The 17568-nt window shown below is 36.0% G+C and overlaps 1 protein-coding gene across 2 annotated transcripts in view; it reads right to left on the bottom strand.

Annotated features, from left to right (window-relative positions):
• Positions 1–383: 383 nt before the first annotated feature.
• MRC1 (mannose receptor C-type 1) overlaps positions 384–17568 on the bottom strand; it is a 47619-nt gene continuing 30434 nt past the window's right edge. Inside the window, exons 15-29 of one of the 2 annotated variants that reach the window (XM_031066810.1) lie at positions 17157–17198; positions 16876–17039; positions 15886–15953; positions 14820–14920; positions 14164–14306; positions 13346–13460; positions 11258–11427; positions 9129–9231; positions 8027–8256; positions 6776–6941; positions 6270–6422; positions 5305–5421; positions 3688–3855; positions 1120–1179; positions 384–732 (exon numbers count right to left, since the gene is read on the bottom strand). In XM_031066810.1, coding sequence (XP_030922670.1) covers positions 482–732; positions 1120–1179; positions 3688–3855; positions 5305–5421; positions 6270–6422; positions 6776–6941; positions 8027–8256; positions 9129–9231; positions 11258–11427; positions 13346–13460; positions 14164–14306; positions 14820–14920; positions 15886–15953; positions 16876–17039; positions 17157–17198 — 2051 coding nt within the window. In that variant the 3' untranslated portion in view covers positions 384–481. The remainder of the gene's footprint in view (positions 733–1119; positions 1180–3687; positions 3856–5304; positions 5422–6269; positions 6423–6775; positions 6942–8026; positions 8257–9128; positions 9232–11257; positions 11428–13345; positions 13461–14163; positions 14307–14819; positions 14921–15885; positions 15954–16875; positions 17040–17156; positions 17199–17568) is intronic. The other variant, XM_031066811.1, reaches the window with a different exon arrangement.

The following is a 17568-nucleotide window of genomic DNA, read 5'->3' as shown; positions in this document are numbered from 1 at the left end:
CAAATACAGACTTATTCTCTAGTGACTATGCCTGTACTTAAGCCCATGGGAATACTTGAAAGATGGTAAAATTAGAATATGTTTACTGAATAGCTCTGAGTTCAATAGCATGGTTTGAAACAAATCTGATGCAGAAACATCAAATCTTGTGTGTGTTCTTCAAGGGGCTCTTGGATTTTACTTTATTTTATCAATTTCTACTGTTCCATTTAATAATTAGTCAACATTCTCACTTTTCTTAAGACCCACATTCACCAGTGTGATTATCAAATCCTGAGACCTGAAATCTTTATATAATGGCTACAAAATAAAATAACTGAAGTGTATGACATTACACACACACAGAAACAGGCTAGTACAGTAATTGCACATGAGAAAATACCTTTGGCTTCATTCTAATTGCATAATTTTAATAAAACAAGGCACATTTTATTACATTACATTTTATATTACATATTACATTACATTTCCTTTTGTTACATTACAGTGTTGCATGTTCATTCTGCTCTATGTTGGTCACAAGATCCTTTGTGTCACTAATTCCAGGAACTGCATCACCATTAAAATACAAATTATTCTCAAAGCTGTCATTTGTTGGCAAGCAATTCTTTCTTCTTTTGTAGAAGAGATATCCTGCAAGGCCACTTCCAACTAGGATGATGATACCAACAATAACTATCACTCCTGCTTTGCTGTGGTTTAGGGTAGAAGCCTTCTCATCTTTCGTCATTACTGAAAACAAATAGGAAGAAATCAAGAGAATGCTACAGAAGTCTTTATCTGATTACTGGAAGCAAGTTCTTGAGAATGCATAATCTTCTGAGAAAAGGGGGTTAATTTGTTTCAATGTAATGAGAAGAAGAGGTAGCAACATAAAATAACTTGATTTTAAATCACTAATATTGCATGCCATATCACAAATAATTATTATTTTTTTAATCTGTATTTGGAGATGCACCTAAATAGACTATATTGTGTGCTAATTGGAAACAGTGTCATTCTAGGAAATAGGTACACTACTTTGGCATAACAGAAAATTTGAGACATAATACAAAATATTTTTGGTTTATGATCTTACGTGGGACTAGTTTTTTACTACTTGAGAGACAACATTCTTACCCATTGTAGGTATTTCAGCTGGTGGCATTTCAGATGCTGGTGGCATTTCAGTTGCTGGAACTTGAAAACATTAAAAAATAATTATATTTTTGTATTATTATTTATTTCTACATTATTTATTTTTATATCTTGGAACATACTGAAAATCATGCTCAGATAAACATGTGGTAATACAAACCACTGAATACTGAAAACACTTGGGTTTAATTCATACAAAATTATATACACCTAAGGCATAGCACAATGGTCTAGTGTATTCTGGTCTCATATGTAGCTATTTACACAAACTAGCAAAAAAAAGAATATCAAAAAGCTCCATCCAGACATCAGAATGAAACCAAAAGAAATTTTATACAGTATCTTGAGGATAGACATGGTCAGACATCATCCTCAATATAATTAAAAATTCTTCCAGTACTTGTTATATAAACATAGAAAGCGTAATAAATTTGGTTTTCCAATAGACATTGATGGCTTACCTGCATAGACACTTGAAATCACTCATGAACTTCACAGTGCTCTAGCAGGTATCACATCTCAACTAAAAGATGTGGCTTTGTAGCTCATTTAAATTTTAACATCAGGGCCATGAAATCTGGCTTGCTGGGTGAATGAGCCATCATTTAAGATGAAGGTATTTATTTTACCATGTGGATATAAAATCTGGTTATTATTAAATCTTAAATCAATGCATCATGTTTCACTCTGAAAAAGGTGAGCTCAGGAATTTAAATTATTTTTACCAGTCCCCACTTACATCTTTTCCACAGTGCTGCCCAGTGACAGAAAAGAGGGTGTGGGCACCACCACTGTGCAACACAAAGATGTTCCCTCTGAATATTGGGAAACCCTTTTTCACTGTGAGGGTGACTGAGCACTGGCCCAGGCTGCCCAGGGAGGTTGTGAATTTCCATCCTTGGATTGTCACTAGCCCTTATAAGAAGACCCTCTCCAGCTGTCTCGTGAGCCTCCTTTAGGTGCTCTAAGGTCTCCCTAGAGTCTTGTCTTCTCCAGACTGAGCATCTCCTCACTTAAGAAATAAAGTTAGATACTTTGTGGAATAGACCTGCTACAGAACTCTCAAATTACTGTGGTAAAAATTAGCTCAACAAATGAAACAGAAAACAACATCTATTCTACGGGAAGACTTCTATCATGTCTTTGTGTTTCAGTCTCTTCAGAAAACAGCAAACATAGCCAGCAATAGCCAGTGCAACTCGGAAAAAACCATGCTTCTAATGCTCCATTTATTGGTCTGTAGCTAAAACAATTTGTTTAAATTCTGCACATGGAGCATTGTCACAATTCTGAAAACTATGCCTAGAAAAGCTGCATTTCTATAACAATGTAGGACTAGCTTGTGTCCTGATTTGGGGTGAGTGACTATATAATCCTTGCATTGACACTGGAATTAGGTTGAATCTGTGGCATTCCAGATTAGTAGACTAGACTGGCTAAAGCTAATCCTAGAAAAAAAGTAACTAGCTTTCATCTGAGAGCTTTCAGCTCTTTGGTCAGCATCAAAACCGGTGAATGCCAGTAGCAGCGCAAATAATTGAAATGAATGGTCAAAATGGAGCAGTGGCAATTTATTTTAACACTTCATAGCCACGTCCATGAATTTTTGTCAATGACAATACAAAAAGATTGATAAATGGACTCTGAAAGGGTGGATATACTGAGATGTTGCAGTGCTTCCTGTAAAAGACACAGTCATCATTAAAAGCATTTGAGTAAGTAAGAATAATTTTGCATGAGAACAAATTTACAGAAAGGATAGCAAAATTTCTCTCATTTCCAGTATTGTAGAGGAAGTCAGTATATTGCAGCTACACATTTCAACCTTCTTAGGAAGCATAAGTAAGAGATTTTGCTATTGCAATATATGCTGAAAGAAATTATTATGATGACTTTTAGGAATACATATACACTAGATGTCCCTACTGTCAAATTTGCATACTCAGTTATTTCAGGGCATATTCAGTTTAGCACATTCAGACTATACTATTTGCTTTGCTTTTCATTCATTCATCTTTTCTCAACAGGAGGACACAGAGACAAAAGATCCCAAGCTGTTAAATAATTCATGCTTTATAAATACTCAATTCATAGAAACACTACATCATACTCAGAAAACACGTGCACATGAGACTGGGAGAGGGAAACAAACAGTGGCTACTCCATGGGCAGAGAAGAGGGGATACCCTGAGGAATATGTAAGCATATAGATAAGACAGGTTTTTGTGTAAAAGTCATGGTCCTCACATTGTGATTTCTCAACAACTGTTGATAGAAAACACGCAAACTTGTCAAGTGTATACGCTAGGTACAGCTAAGATATGAACACAGTCTTCTAGAAGAAATTCTTAAGGGACTTGACTACTGTCCAGAACTACTTTCTGAAGAGTCATTCTATCTTTTTGTTTTCATGGGAAATGTGCATCCTTTGGCATTTACAAAAATTCAGAATATCCAGTTGAAATGCATTGTGTGTAACAGCCATCTACTAGTATTAGTTTACAGAGAGCATATTCCATACATAAAAAAAATTCATAAATGCCCACTTACTTTTTGGCTTTTTACAAATATACCCTTTGTAGGAAGAGCAATAGAAATTATTCCAATACCCAGAGTCCGCATACATTTCAACACAGTGCTCATTTTGCTGAGAAGAAGGTTCTCCTACATTCCAGTTGACAAAATTCACTGCACTGCCATCTAGCCACAACCATAGTCCTAAATGATTCATTGAATAGGGAAAAAAAAAAGATATTCTTAATTTCCATACTTTCACATGCTCTATATTTATTGCCTTCCTGAAAAATTTACTTGTCGCCACTTTTGGAGACAGACCACTAAACTATTAACTTCTGACACAACATGTTGCCCCTATGTAAATTATATAATATCAGTATTTGGAAAATGGCAAACAAATCTGGCTTATGGTGCTGCAAAGGCAAGTTCCAACAAGAATCTCCCACAAGTGGTAGCAATGGTACAGTGTCAATGATTTATTCCATTTCTAGAAATAAGTGATGTTAAAATATAACTTCACCAGAATGCTCTTTATTTCAGTAATTTGTAGGAAGGTTTTGTGTTATTCTTTTCAAATCCCACACTGAAGTCTTTCTAGGTCCAATTTTATTTCATTTGTTTTCCAGTTTCTACTCCTTTCCACAAGGTTTACACAGACGATCTTCCTTTTTATAGATCTCCTTCCAAAATCTTGTGATCACTGTTGCTCAGCTATGCTTGGGACTTTCTGCTTCTTCCTTCCGGTTCCTTTTTTCTTTCTTTCTTTTAATAGTGCTATTTATTTAGAATAAATGTACTCCTTGTGACTGTAAGTTGTACTCAAGCAAATTCTTAGACTCAGCATGAAAATTGTATTTTGATTTTTGTAAGATTCTACATATTTTGCATTTGATTTGGGTTTTTTTTTCAGTAATTCCTGACACCCTTTTTGTGAGGACATGGCAACTGAATACAATCTGGATACACACATAGAGGTATGAAATTTAGCTATGCAGTTATGCTGAAATTGCTATAACCACTATCTAGAGCAATAATGAAGAGCTGAAGAACTCTTGTATTTATGATCACTGTGAGAAGTGTGCGGCTCTGCACTGCTCTAGAACCACTTTAAGAAACACTTTTTGTGTCAACTGACCACATGAATAAACCTCAGCTTTCCTCTATGTGTCATGCATATAAATGACTACCCTCGAATTCTTTCCTTTAGCAAAAATTTTCACTATTCCTGGTTAAGATTCAAGCAATGTAATTGAAAAGTTGTCTTATCCCTAATAAGTTTGTCATTCAAGTGCTTGATAGGCAGTTGCAAAAATAATCTTCCAAAACTCAAGAAAATCCCGACTGAAGTCACCTGAACTATTTTGCAACCTGCCACTGACAGTTATGCTGGTATTTTTTACTTGAACAGTACAAGACTGTACTTTAAAGTCTATCATAAGGATAGAAATATCTGTCTAATTGAATATTAATTGCATTAATGTGAAAACAATGATCATCAAACATAGGATTTAATTAAAGTAGCCTCTTGCCTATTCTGTCTTGCTTTATCTTCCTTATTACGGAATTATAATGTGAAATTTTCAACACTAATGTCAAAAAGCTTGCAATAATTATTCACTAAAAAAAAGACATTAAAAGTAGAGAAAGTACCATCCACATTTCTGTACATTCCTGTCCAAAATGTTGATGTTTTGCCTTCAAGTGGTTCAAGGTTGTAGGTCAGAAAGTTGGCTTCAGCTGAGTCTTCGACTGAGACCAAAGAGGCACCTGGAAGACACAGGGAAAGAAAAATCTCTTAGAGATGTTTCACAGGGGAAAACATTCTCATTGTACTATCAACAAACTGCTTCAACAAAATGCTTCAACCTGAGTATCAGAAAAGAGAGAGGGAATCTTCTCACCCAGTACCAGGTGTCTACATTTGCCGTGGGTTTCACTGGTAGGTTCTTATTGACCACATGACGATATATACTTCCAGTGAAGATAAAGCTATAATAAATTCTGCTGGAGAGTGAATGAGATCTCTGCATAATCTGATGGGAGACCAGGCACCTATGTTACATTGCCACCAATGCCATAACCAACAATGCTACCGACATATGAAGTCCATCATAATCAATCTTCATCCCTTTCCCAAAGAAGGAAGTTGAGAGAATGAAACTGCACAGCAGCCCTAGTTTACCTATTTATTATCCAGACTAAACAGCTTTCACTCCAGTGGTATAAAACTGCAATAATCAAGGGAGAAATTAGATCAAGAATACAAAAGACACAAATTCCATTAAGCTTTAGTGGCTGCTGTGGATGAAGCTGTTTATCTCCTATCAGGGTCAAAGTACAAGATGTCTATTTTCATGATCTTCACTCCAGGCCACACATCTCCTCTCACGCCTGGTCCCACATGCATGCAGCAGTGCGGGCCATAGGTTTTCCATTACCTCTCCAATTAAGGCAATAATTGGATGCAAGTGTCTTGTCCAACACTTGGGCCATCCTTGAACTCCCAAAAAAACATAACAAATGTTCAGCTTTCCACAGTTAGGAAAACAAATAGGTTTTGTTACTTGATACTTTTTGTTACTTGATACTTGTTTTAGGAAAAGTAGGATACTCACCTAGCCGAAGGCATTCCAAAGATGCCTGGGCCCAGTTTCTTGAAGATGAAGATTCAATGTAGTAGCAATGACCTCGGAAAGGGATCCAAGATCTGTGTCCTTCTGACTCAGGACACTTTCCTGGAAGCTGAGGGGGCTCAGTGGGAGCTTGAACTGATTAAAAATAGTTTAAAAAAATCATGTGACTACTTCCTTACATTCACTGCATTTTGATTTTTGCAGGTTTTGACATTGCAGTTTTATTCAATAGGAGAATAAATAGCAGAGTACTGTGAGTCTTAGCTTTGCAAAATTTGTCTAACACTAGATATAAAGTGATAGCAATTCACAGTCACACTAGCTCTTTCTTACTATGTCTTACTAAGCTCTTACTTACTTAACTTTAAACTAGCGCAATCCAACCTAAGTAAATTCTAATTATTTCATCTATTTAGCTCTGGAAATAAACCCCAACATTTCTAATGAGATGTTTATTAAATTGCAATGGTCAGATTTCAAGTTCTTACCATCAGATTTTTTGCAAACAGAGAAGTAACTTTCATTGCAGAATCCTGTCTTCCAGACTCCAGTAATGTCAAGATAGACACAGCCTAGTTTTTGCTTTGGCTCCCCTTCAGCCCATTTCGTGTACTTCATTCTCCAGTTATCAATCCATTCATAATGCCCATTGGTCTAAGGAAAAAAAACCATCACCTGGAATGATTAAACTCTATTAATCTACTCTGCCTAGTAGATTAATCTGCCTAGATAGTACTTTTTGCTAAAAGGATTGAGGCTTTTCTTAGAAACCAATAACAAATACAAATGGCTCAAACTTTGAAATTTTTGTTGTGACAAACAGATATTTATTGAGAAATACAGCAGTGCAACAAGTGCTTTTCAGCAAAAGGAAATGCAAAGTAACATTGAGTTAATGTTGAACTTAACAATACCTTTAATTTGGGACTAATAACAATTTCATTTGAAATAAATTGTGGGAGTGAAATTCTGATGACTAATTTTTTCCACTATCTCTTTCCCCAGAAGTTTCAAGACATGTAGATTATTTTAACTTGAAATACATTTAAATCAGTACTCATTTCCCACCAAAGCTGGTTAACTCATTTATCCTGCTGAGTAATGTTAGAGGCATCTTTTGATTTTTGGGAAGTGGTATGCTATGTTCACATATTCGGGGGTTTTTTCATTTGCTCAGCCCAATGGAGTGCATGGGACAAATGTCTGTGCCAAGAAGAAGAAGATACCTTATTGAAATACACAGAAAGTATTAAAATAACAAACAACTGAGAAAGGGGAGACAAATACAATTAAACTAGGTAAACTAATTAATTATTTTGCTAAATATCCTCAAAAATGTTAAAATATTTATAGCAATAGCACCTTCTTATACTTCTCAAAATTAGGTATCGTTATCAAAGGAGATGTTTTCTTCTGTATATTCTAAAATATTAGGATTTTATATCACATATATATCACACTTGAAATATATAAAAAGATATTCCAAGATGCTAGACTAAAATGCCTTATTTGGAAGTGCACAGAGTAGAATATCATAGAAAAAGTGTGAAAAGCATGTGCAATGTATACAATTTAATCAGATTAACAGAAGAGGATGGATTCCTCTGACAGCACAAAGAAGTATTTAGGTCCAAGATGTAAGCAAATAATCTAAAGTAAAGAGAGATTATAAGACTTTTCAGTTCCTGACTTGTCCATGAGAAAAGCAGCATCATGTTCAATTAGTTTAATGTTCTTACCACATTACTGTTAAGACCAATCCACACAGGCACCCCATACTTTAATATCTTCAGCCACAGGAACGAGTGACTGTAGGGGTCTAAGACACTGGAAAGGTCAAATTGATTTTGTTTGCAGTTTTTCTGTGCATCCTCCCATGTCATTTTGGTGTGGATGAACAAGTAACTACTATTCCCATAACGGATAATGTTGGATGGGGATGAAGTTGTAGAAGGCAGAAATTCAGCATCTGTAAAATAAAGCATGAAAAAAAGACCCATATACTTGTTCAAAAGGGGAGTATGATTTCACTGTGGTTGCAAATAGAACTAAACAAAATTCTTTCTTATTTCATATTCCCTGGTTTATAACCAGCATGGGTAAGATGCACTATGCTTTAAGCCAGCAACAGTAGTAAAATTCAATTACAACGCTGTGGAAAGGAAAAGAGCTGCTTAAAGCAACTTCTGATAAATACTAAAGGAGCACTCTGCATAATCATCAAGAATAGTATTACTGAAATTACTTAGGATTAGGTCATGATTTTTTCATAAAATCTTTTTTCATCAAATGAAATGGTTTGCAGAAACTGTTTGGTTTCCTAAATTTTTTTTTCCAAGAAATAAAATGGTCACAACAGATCAGTCCTTAAAAATTACACAGATACTTAAACAGAGGATAGATTTAAATATTTTTAATCTCTTTTTAGAGGCAATTTTTCTCAAGTTCAGTGCAGACAGGTTACAGTCTCATTCCAGACAGTTTATGCTACATGTACAAACCAGTATTTTCCATAACAGGTTTTGAAAGCCAACGTACTCAGAAAAATAAAAAAACTATGGAACAAACGTCATATCAAGGGTCATACTAGACACAAAGATGCAGATACAAATTCCAGCTCAGGAAAATAGCAACACAGCATTTGCTGGGAAGGGTCAGATGAGAGCAGTGACTAACTGGACTTCTGACACATGTGACTATTTGACCCTTTTCTTCCTGCCTGAAGAACAACTCGTGCATTTATCTTTATTGGAAGCAAAATCATGTTTAAACCCACATATTTAAGCAATTTCCTTGGGAAAAAAAAAAAAAGGGTTTGGTTTTAACTAAAAAGAGAATTACCTGCATTAATTTGGCATATATATCCTCTGCTGTTATCACAACTCTGATCAGCCCACTTCCCTGCTTCCTTAACAGATTTGTTTTTCATGGCAACACAATCAGCCTCGAGGCAAAGAGATACAACACCAGTTAAAAATAGCTAGAATAAGCAAATATGGAACTTTTGACCCCTGTTTGCATCTTCAGACACAAGTAATGCTGTAATTTTAGTCTCATATCTTTGTAACTTTTTTTTTTTAAGAGCACAAGCTTTAAGTTACACAAGTGATGTAGAAGTTCTATTCCTCTTACACTTCATAAGCTTCTTTGTTACTTTTTATTGCACTACACTGGGGTGAGTAAGAGGACCAGAGGAATTCTAGTATTCTCAATCCCCAGGCATACAGCATGGAGAGGAGTCACAGACAATTTAAAGAGAAATTAGATCAATCATTGCAGAAAAGACTGGATAACCTTGCCCCAGAAATAAAACAGAACCCTTAAAGTGCAATGCAACAATTTATTGTTTCAGGCTGTAATAGTACACACAGTAAAGTTAGAACAGCTCCAGCCCAAAGGCAGATAGACACTGCTCTGTCAGTTCCAGCCTTACTGTGACATTTCAACTTCTCTAACATGGACACAATAGCTAGAAATTAGATTAGTACATATCAAATAAACAGTGATTAGTGTAAAATCCTACAGGGTTTCAAGCAGCTTTGTGCAATGAAACACCCATATTTATTTTATTGTTTACTTGCTTGGTTTTTGTTCTGTTTCATCTGAGAAGATGTTCAGACAACTACTTCATTTTTGGGCGAAAACCATTGGGATTTAAATCTTTCAAACTGCACAGTTGCATACTAATTTTCACTAACTATGATAATAGTTTTTGCTAAGATCAATTAGACTTAAAAAAAATATAAAATTTATGAAAAAGGGACTTTATAAGTTGTCACATAAGACTTAATAAAATCCTATTACTTCACATAAAAAGAGACAAACTTTTTTTTTTTTGAGAAGTAGCATTTTTAAAATATTTTCCTTTAGAACTCCAAATTCTACCTAATTTTCTTCCTCCTGTAGAGATAAAAAGAGTTCACAGATGCTCCTTTCAAAGACATGGAAAAGGATATTATACATAAAAATCCAATTTCTACATTGAAAATGTCATTCATGATAAATAGAGTTAGCACTATAAAGTGCTGTAGTTCCAGAGTACACACACATGATCAGAGAGAAAGGAACTCTGTGACCTATCAGATCAGTTTGTTTGACAGAGAAATAGAGAAAGTGATTTTCTGGTGGTTCGAGGGTTTTTCCTTGTAAAAATTGAATGGCTGTCTTTTTATAGAGCCATGTCCTTTCTGCAACTGTGACCAGCAGAATTTGCTTATTTGCTGTAAGACACCTGTGTCAGGGGAATGTTTGTAAATGCCCCCTTGCAAACTACAAGCCAACTGGGAAGCCTGCCAAGTTCAGGCACAGCTGTCACCAGAGGACTGGGAGGATGTTCGCCCATTGTTGTGCTTTTGGGAAAATGCCATGGGGCTGGAGAACCACTGCCCTCTTTACACAGCCCATGAGAGAACACAGGCTGAACACAAAAGCTGTGGAGTCATCACAAACTGAAAACTGAAACAAGGCTGTGCAAGAGCACTCCACAGATCCTGTCACCAGCTGATACAGCAACTGCACAGGGGCTCAAAAGCTTCACTCTACCTGGATTTACATCCAACATGCATACAAGTATCAAAGTAGTAAGTCAAGCAGTGACATACCTAAAATCACCACAAATGCATAAATTCAACCTTAGCCAAGGTGGGTATTGATCTGTTTTCCCTTGTATAACAAGTCACAGGACAAGAAGAAATGGCCCAGTGTTGACAAAACAAGATTGGATATGAGGAAGAGTTTCATCACCAAAAGAGTTTTCAGACATTGGAACAGGCTGCCCAGGGAAAAGTGTTTAAGTCACCATCCCTGGAGGTATTTAAAAGATATGTAGATGCAGCACTTAGGGTCATGGTTTAGTGGTGGCCTTGGCAGTGCTGTATTAATGGTTGAACTAAACAATCTTAGAAGCCTTTTCCAACCTAAATGATTCCATAAAATCAAATTTCAGTGAACAATTTGTGATTGCTACTTACCTGGCCGCTGTACGCATATAAACCCACATGGCCAGACGGGAAGCCTTTGGCCCAGTTTGTAAAGTAAACCCCTGTTCCATCTGTCCAGAGGAACCTCATTTCATGATTTATATCATTTAATCCAATCCATGTCTCGGTGGCAAAATCTTTTAAATGGAAGGTAAGAAAAGCTAGAATAAAAAAATGAAAAAAAAGAGGAATAATTTTAATATAAGACAATTGAAATATTTGGCTTTGCTGAGATTGGTGACATTAAATACTTTTTCTGAAATGCAGAACACTCCACTGCTGATAACACAAGCAGGTGAGATGAAAAGGAGATGAATGTTGAGTTTGATGAATGGGTAAGTAGATATATAACTGTGACTTTGAGCAAAATACTTCATTTAAGTATCTAAGCTGGTACTGGAATGAACCCCAAAACCATGATAGAAATTGCTTTTATAATGCCCCAAGATACTTTTGAATCCTAGTTCAAGACATTGACAGCTGTGGGGATCACACACATTTTTGATAATCCCACAAGAGACGTTTCCCCCCAGCGACACAACAGCACCACCGAGCTCCTGCCTTTTGTGCATCTGCATAAGCAGTGCTGCTCCAGAGGCACCAGAGTGCTCCTTCCCTCCCTGGACAGCTGGGCAACAGCCTGCACTGCCTGGGCAGGGAGAAAAATGCACAAGAAACATGCTTCAAATGAGACCTAACAGAAGTATTAAACACAAGCAAATCAATTATCACTGCTTTGCACAGTCCAGGTGGGTGCTGATGTGTCTGAGCTAAGGTGGCAAGCTCACAAATAAAGCAGGGTGGGTCAGCTGATACTCATCCATCATGAACATTATGAATTATATTCAATCTACTAATCCATGATACATTGAATGTGGTGATAAAATGAATACACCATGGCTTTTGCCAACCGTTGCAGTCATGGTTATGAATGTTTTTTCCTTTGAAAATAATAGATTAATTTCTGCTTGTTCTATTAATCATTCACCTTCCTTCAGTATTTTTAAATGTATGCAGTTTACTCCTCCAGGAATGAAACATGTAGGTTTTTTTGCCAAACATTAGCATTGCTGTTCTGCAAAAACTGTAACAGGAACTCAGGCCTTTATGCCTGCACTTCCTGCAATGATAATAGTTTTGTGCTAATAGCTCCATTCCTCATTTCCCTTTTACCTAGAATTCAAGTCCTGTGCATGAATTAACCACTGCAGAAATTATGTAAAATAAGAATATAACTGCTTGAAAAATGAAAGTTTGATTCTTCAGCGCTTCACAAGTGGAAAACATAATTAGTACTAAGTTTTTATCAGCAGCGTAAGCAATTTAAACTATTTAATTGCTCAGACTTCAATGCATTGTTTGACAATGGTTGAGTTTTCAATGTGCTCTCTTGAGTTCACAGACAATATATGTTTTGCATCATTTTTTTTTCATCACATTCACATGTAGGGTAAAACAGTATGCCTAAAAAAAGGGTCTATCTGTCAAAGTCAGTCTAACATCTATCAAGGTCTTCCCCTGTATTTAGTTTGGATGTGTGCCTTGTTTATTCAAGCACAGGGTAGCTTTCCCCCTCTCATCTCCCTGAGGCATGGATGCAGCTCTTGGGTTCATTGCAACAAGCTCCTCCAGTGAAAAGAGTGGCACTTCTGTGTGGAGAGCTCTGGATATGTGTGTGAGCACTCAAGCCTGTTTCAAGTTGCCCACAGGCAGGTTCTCATCCTAAAGGTGTTCTACTTGATTTAAAAGGAAAGCCATGCAGCAAGTTAATGCCACCTAGCGAAACCACATTGTTTGGATTGGAAATTGCAGGGTCCAGCTGGCATCATGTGCAAACAGGAAAAACCACTATTTTGGCTGCCAGGATAATATACACATATATATCTCTCTGAGCCAACACTAAAATTTGGTAGATTCAAGTGAAGACCTCATTGGAGATTTCTAAAAATTATATGTTTTGGAACAAAAATCAAAAATGCAATCATTATTCAAATCTGTTTGTATTCAGACAAACAGCCCAGCCAGCCTGTAAGGATTAAATGTCATCTCATCTAGCTGCTACAAAACTGTGCACAGTACCTTGCACTTGTTCATTAGGGATCGAGGCCAGGTTTCCTCCTAAATTCATGCAAGCTGTTCGTGCAGCATGCCAAGTGACACGTTCCTCTTCTGTAGATCCAAATATTTTGTAACACTAAAATATGAACAAATTCTCTATATATTATCTTCACTCCAATATCCCTCAATTGATAACCACTGTTTTAAACAGAGCAGGATGGAAAAAAGGCAGTAAAATAATGCATGTATTTGAAAAAGTACATTCAACTTTCAATAAGCTTTTGTGTTGGTACTGGTTCTATATAAAATTAGAAGTCTTACTAAAGTGTTTTGCTCAACAACTAGATTTGATCTGAAATCCCTAGAAAATAAGCAGATCCTGACTTTTCTGTAAACAGCTAACAGTGCTAAGTTATGCATGACTGATGTTAGTCTGCCTGATTATTAATTTTATTCTACAACACATACCATGTTAGTAAAGTTAAGGAAGACAAAATGTAGTCAGTAAAAAGGATTACAGTTTGGTTTAAAAACACCACGATCAAGGCATCAATACTTTAGGAATTCTGATTAAATGTGCTTCCAAACATTTGAAGAGTTGACTAGAGAATTGTCTTTAATCAACTGCAACTGAATTTGCTTCGTTAGAAGCATCAGCAAAGCACTTTTCTTGCAAAATAATGGATAGGCAAACAAAGAAAAATGTGCATGTGTCATAGCTCTCTGCATAAAAATAATGTCGTTCTGTTTTAATAAGAAACAGTATGATTTAAAAATTCCCTTGTTTTCTATTTAATGCTTTGCCAAACATCCAGCATAGACCATATTTTTTATGGTACCTTGTTACGAAACGAAAGCCAGGTTGGACGACATCCTCTTGGACTTGGAAATGTTGTTGGAGGAACAGTTGAATTAATGGAACTGTTGTGCCTTTCACATATGTAGGGATTTGGATAGCCACAGTTTATATCATTCCAAAATCCTGGGTGTAAGATAAATGGAGAACTGTATGACACCACATCTCAAGCTGCTTAATGAAATCTGTTTCACTCATTCTCACGTACAGTGCTTTTAGTTGAAAGGTAAGATCAAAGCTGTCTCTCAGTGTATTATCATTCAATATGAGTGTCTAGGAAAAATATGCGGCTTTATACATGCTGTAATTACAGAATGTTAGAAGCTTTGTAGAACCAGCTACTAGAAATTTCATAGCAACACATTAGGTCAATTTTAATAAAAATATAAACCAGCAATTACAACCATAGACCTCTGGCCACAGATCTCTATCAGATCTTCCCCATGTTAGATTTCAGGTAAGCACAAGAGTACAAAACTATTAAGTCCTGTAAGTAATACTATGGTCTACTTAAATAACTTTTTGTAAAAGAGAAAATAAAAACAAAAACAGGAAGAAAGGATGCTTTGCAGATGAAAAAAAAAGTTGTGACACAAACACACAAATAATGAAATTCATGAAAGAACATACAAAACTCACCTAAATTCTTATACATAACGACGCAGTTTTCATCATTATTTGCAAAGTTAGGTTCATGTGGCGCCCATGCCAAATAATTCACTGGAGTGCCATCCATCCAGCTTAAGAAAAACAATCCAACAAAAGGCTTCTTTAACATAAAATAGAACTTCTTCTGTGTTAAAAAAAGTAACTTTTTAATATGCTTAATGTAACTGCTCACAATAAAATGTTCAAAGTTTTTTGACTTAATTGCCCCTGTACTAGTTGCATTAAACTTACTCTGCTCAAAGACATACAACATAAAATACAAACATTGGAAAAGCTGAACATCCATGTAGATTAGGCAATGAAAAACAAAATTTTAACCAGAAAAATTATTAGGACACATCTTTCTAGTGGTCTGCAAGTGACAGAGGTGCCCAGACTCATCCTTCAGACACATGCACAAGGTACTTAACAGTATATTCATCTTAGGGTCCCTATAAAACCACTAGGCAGAAACATCTCATTTTCAGAGGCTCACCTAATATCCTAATTATCCTCTGGAGGTCCCTCATTGTTACTGTGGACTATAAGGAGAACTACTAGGCATCTATCCAGGCACTTCAAACACAGACTGAACTGAATCTAAATAAATAAACATCACATTTCAAAATTAATATGGTGCTGCATACTGACATTCAGAGAGGCTTGCAGAAAACCTGCTTGACCTCACAATGCAACAGCTATCATTGCTCTAGAAAAAGAAAATAGGTTACATTTGTTCCTTTATTAGAGTCTGTTATCAACAGTTAAGGATGGGGTAAAAGAACATTTATTACCTACAAAAAGTCTTACATATTTACAGCTAGAACATCTACTTATATTTTACTGAAAATCACATAATAAAGGAAACTAGTATTCCTGAATAAAAATTCAAAATACATTAGCTGCAGTGTAATTTTTTTGTCTAGCTTTGAGCGAATTCTATTTAGGAAACATGCAGCATTTCTTCTGGATAATCTAGCGCTAAATTAAGATGTAATTAAACCACTTGAGAATAGAATCATTTTTAAATTATGACTCAAAACTGGGTACGACCTACCTTGTACGTTGGTCAATACTCAGTTGTAAACCAATGAAATATGCATCCTCTTTGCCATTTTTCAATATCTAGAATGCAAAAATTGAAATTGTACAAATGCCCTCTATTGTCATATAAACCTACTATGTTACTGATGAGTAATATACCTCCAACAGACAGAGGATATGAACTGGATATATTCTCTAGCTACTACATTTAAGTTAAAGCAGCTCACAGCTGACAGTACACAGTCAAACTTCACCACTGGCCAAAAGGTGTGGTCACTGTATCAACACTTCTCACATTTTACTTGAAAGCCACTGAAATCAGCACTTATTGCATAGTCTCTGCAGCGGACTTTATCTGACTAATTTCTTGCAACGACAAGCCCCTTCCCACATTTTGGATATAAATTGACACATGTCCTTGTGTCCTCTCACTGTCACTCTTCTGCCAGCTCAGGAAATGTTCTGTGTAGTTCAAATATAACTTTTAAGCACATTCCTGATTAAAAATAAGTTTACCTCAGCCAGCATAAAAAGCAAACAATTCCAATTATATAGGAAATAGGATTTCAAAGCTCTTTCTCATGGCATAATCTATGTCCCAGTTTCTTCTCTCTCCATAATTACATTCTCACAAGAAGGAGGCAAAGGAGCAAACTTGAGGACCAAAAAGAGACTAGGTAGACTATAGTTTAGCTAAACAGGTAAGATCTAAATCCAATGTTCTGAGTGTTGCATGTAAGTCAACTGCTGCTTTGATCCACACTACTTAAGATATCCTACACAATCATAACTCGTCAGTATAATACTTTTTGCTAAAATGAAGCCACAGATCCCTTAAAAGTTAGCATTAGTTTGTTCTTCATACTAATCTGGCTTAGTGTAACTGCAACTTCACTATCAAAACTTGTAGGGAGAACACAGTGGTGAAAGGGATCTGTGCCCATGCTCACTTGTTTTGGATGGTTTATTCCATAGTATTAATGATATTAATGATTTTTCTTACATATCGCCAGAGGAACTTTCTTTCACTTTCACTCTCAATGACAGAAAGGTCTCCAAAGTTCTTTTTGCAGAACTCACGACCCTCTTCCATAGGAACAGTCTCTGTGCTGAAATAATACTGTTTGTCTTCATGTATGATCCATCCATCCTCAGTAGTCCTGTATTCTGTAAGAGAATTGCCAAGCTCATTATCCTGCACCTAAGATACAAGAGTCCTCCTTAATAAAATTTTAATGCTTTTGAACACAAACATAGACAAAATACAGTAGCAGTAACACCTACCGGGTGTAGGAGATTCTGTTGGTTCAGGCTTCACACTCGCCCCTGTGACAAAAAAGTATTTATTATGATTGTATACCTTCTGTCTGAAGAGAAGATATTTACTGTGTCTGACAGGCATGTCTTAATACTGACATTGACTTTCACAGTTAGCAATGGATTTAACACCAAAATGCAGAAGAAACTAAATAACCTAAATCTCTTATTTTGGGTATAATATTCAATTTTAAATATGTAGTCTTGTTCCCTGAGGCTATTCCTTATATGCAAAGTATTATAAATACCTTGAACTTTACCTGAATCAAGTAATTTTTTTACTCATTGAAAGCAGTAAACCGTATGTCCCAAAGCATTAACTCTGTTAAGACAGTTGTCCTGGATCTCCATCTCTCTCTCTTCCCTTGGCCACAAATAC

This window comes from Geospiza fortis, unplaced genomic scaffold (genome assembly GCF_000277835.1).
Source record: "Geospiza fortis unplaced genomic scaffold, GeoFor_1.0 scaffold138, whole genome shotgun sequence".
NCBI classification, from domain to species: domain Eukaryota; kingdom Metazoa; phylum Chordata; class Aves; order Passeriformes; family Thraupidae; genus Geospiza; species Geospiza fortis.
This window is presented reverse-complemented; position numbering and strand designations above follow the sequence as displayed.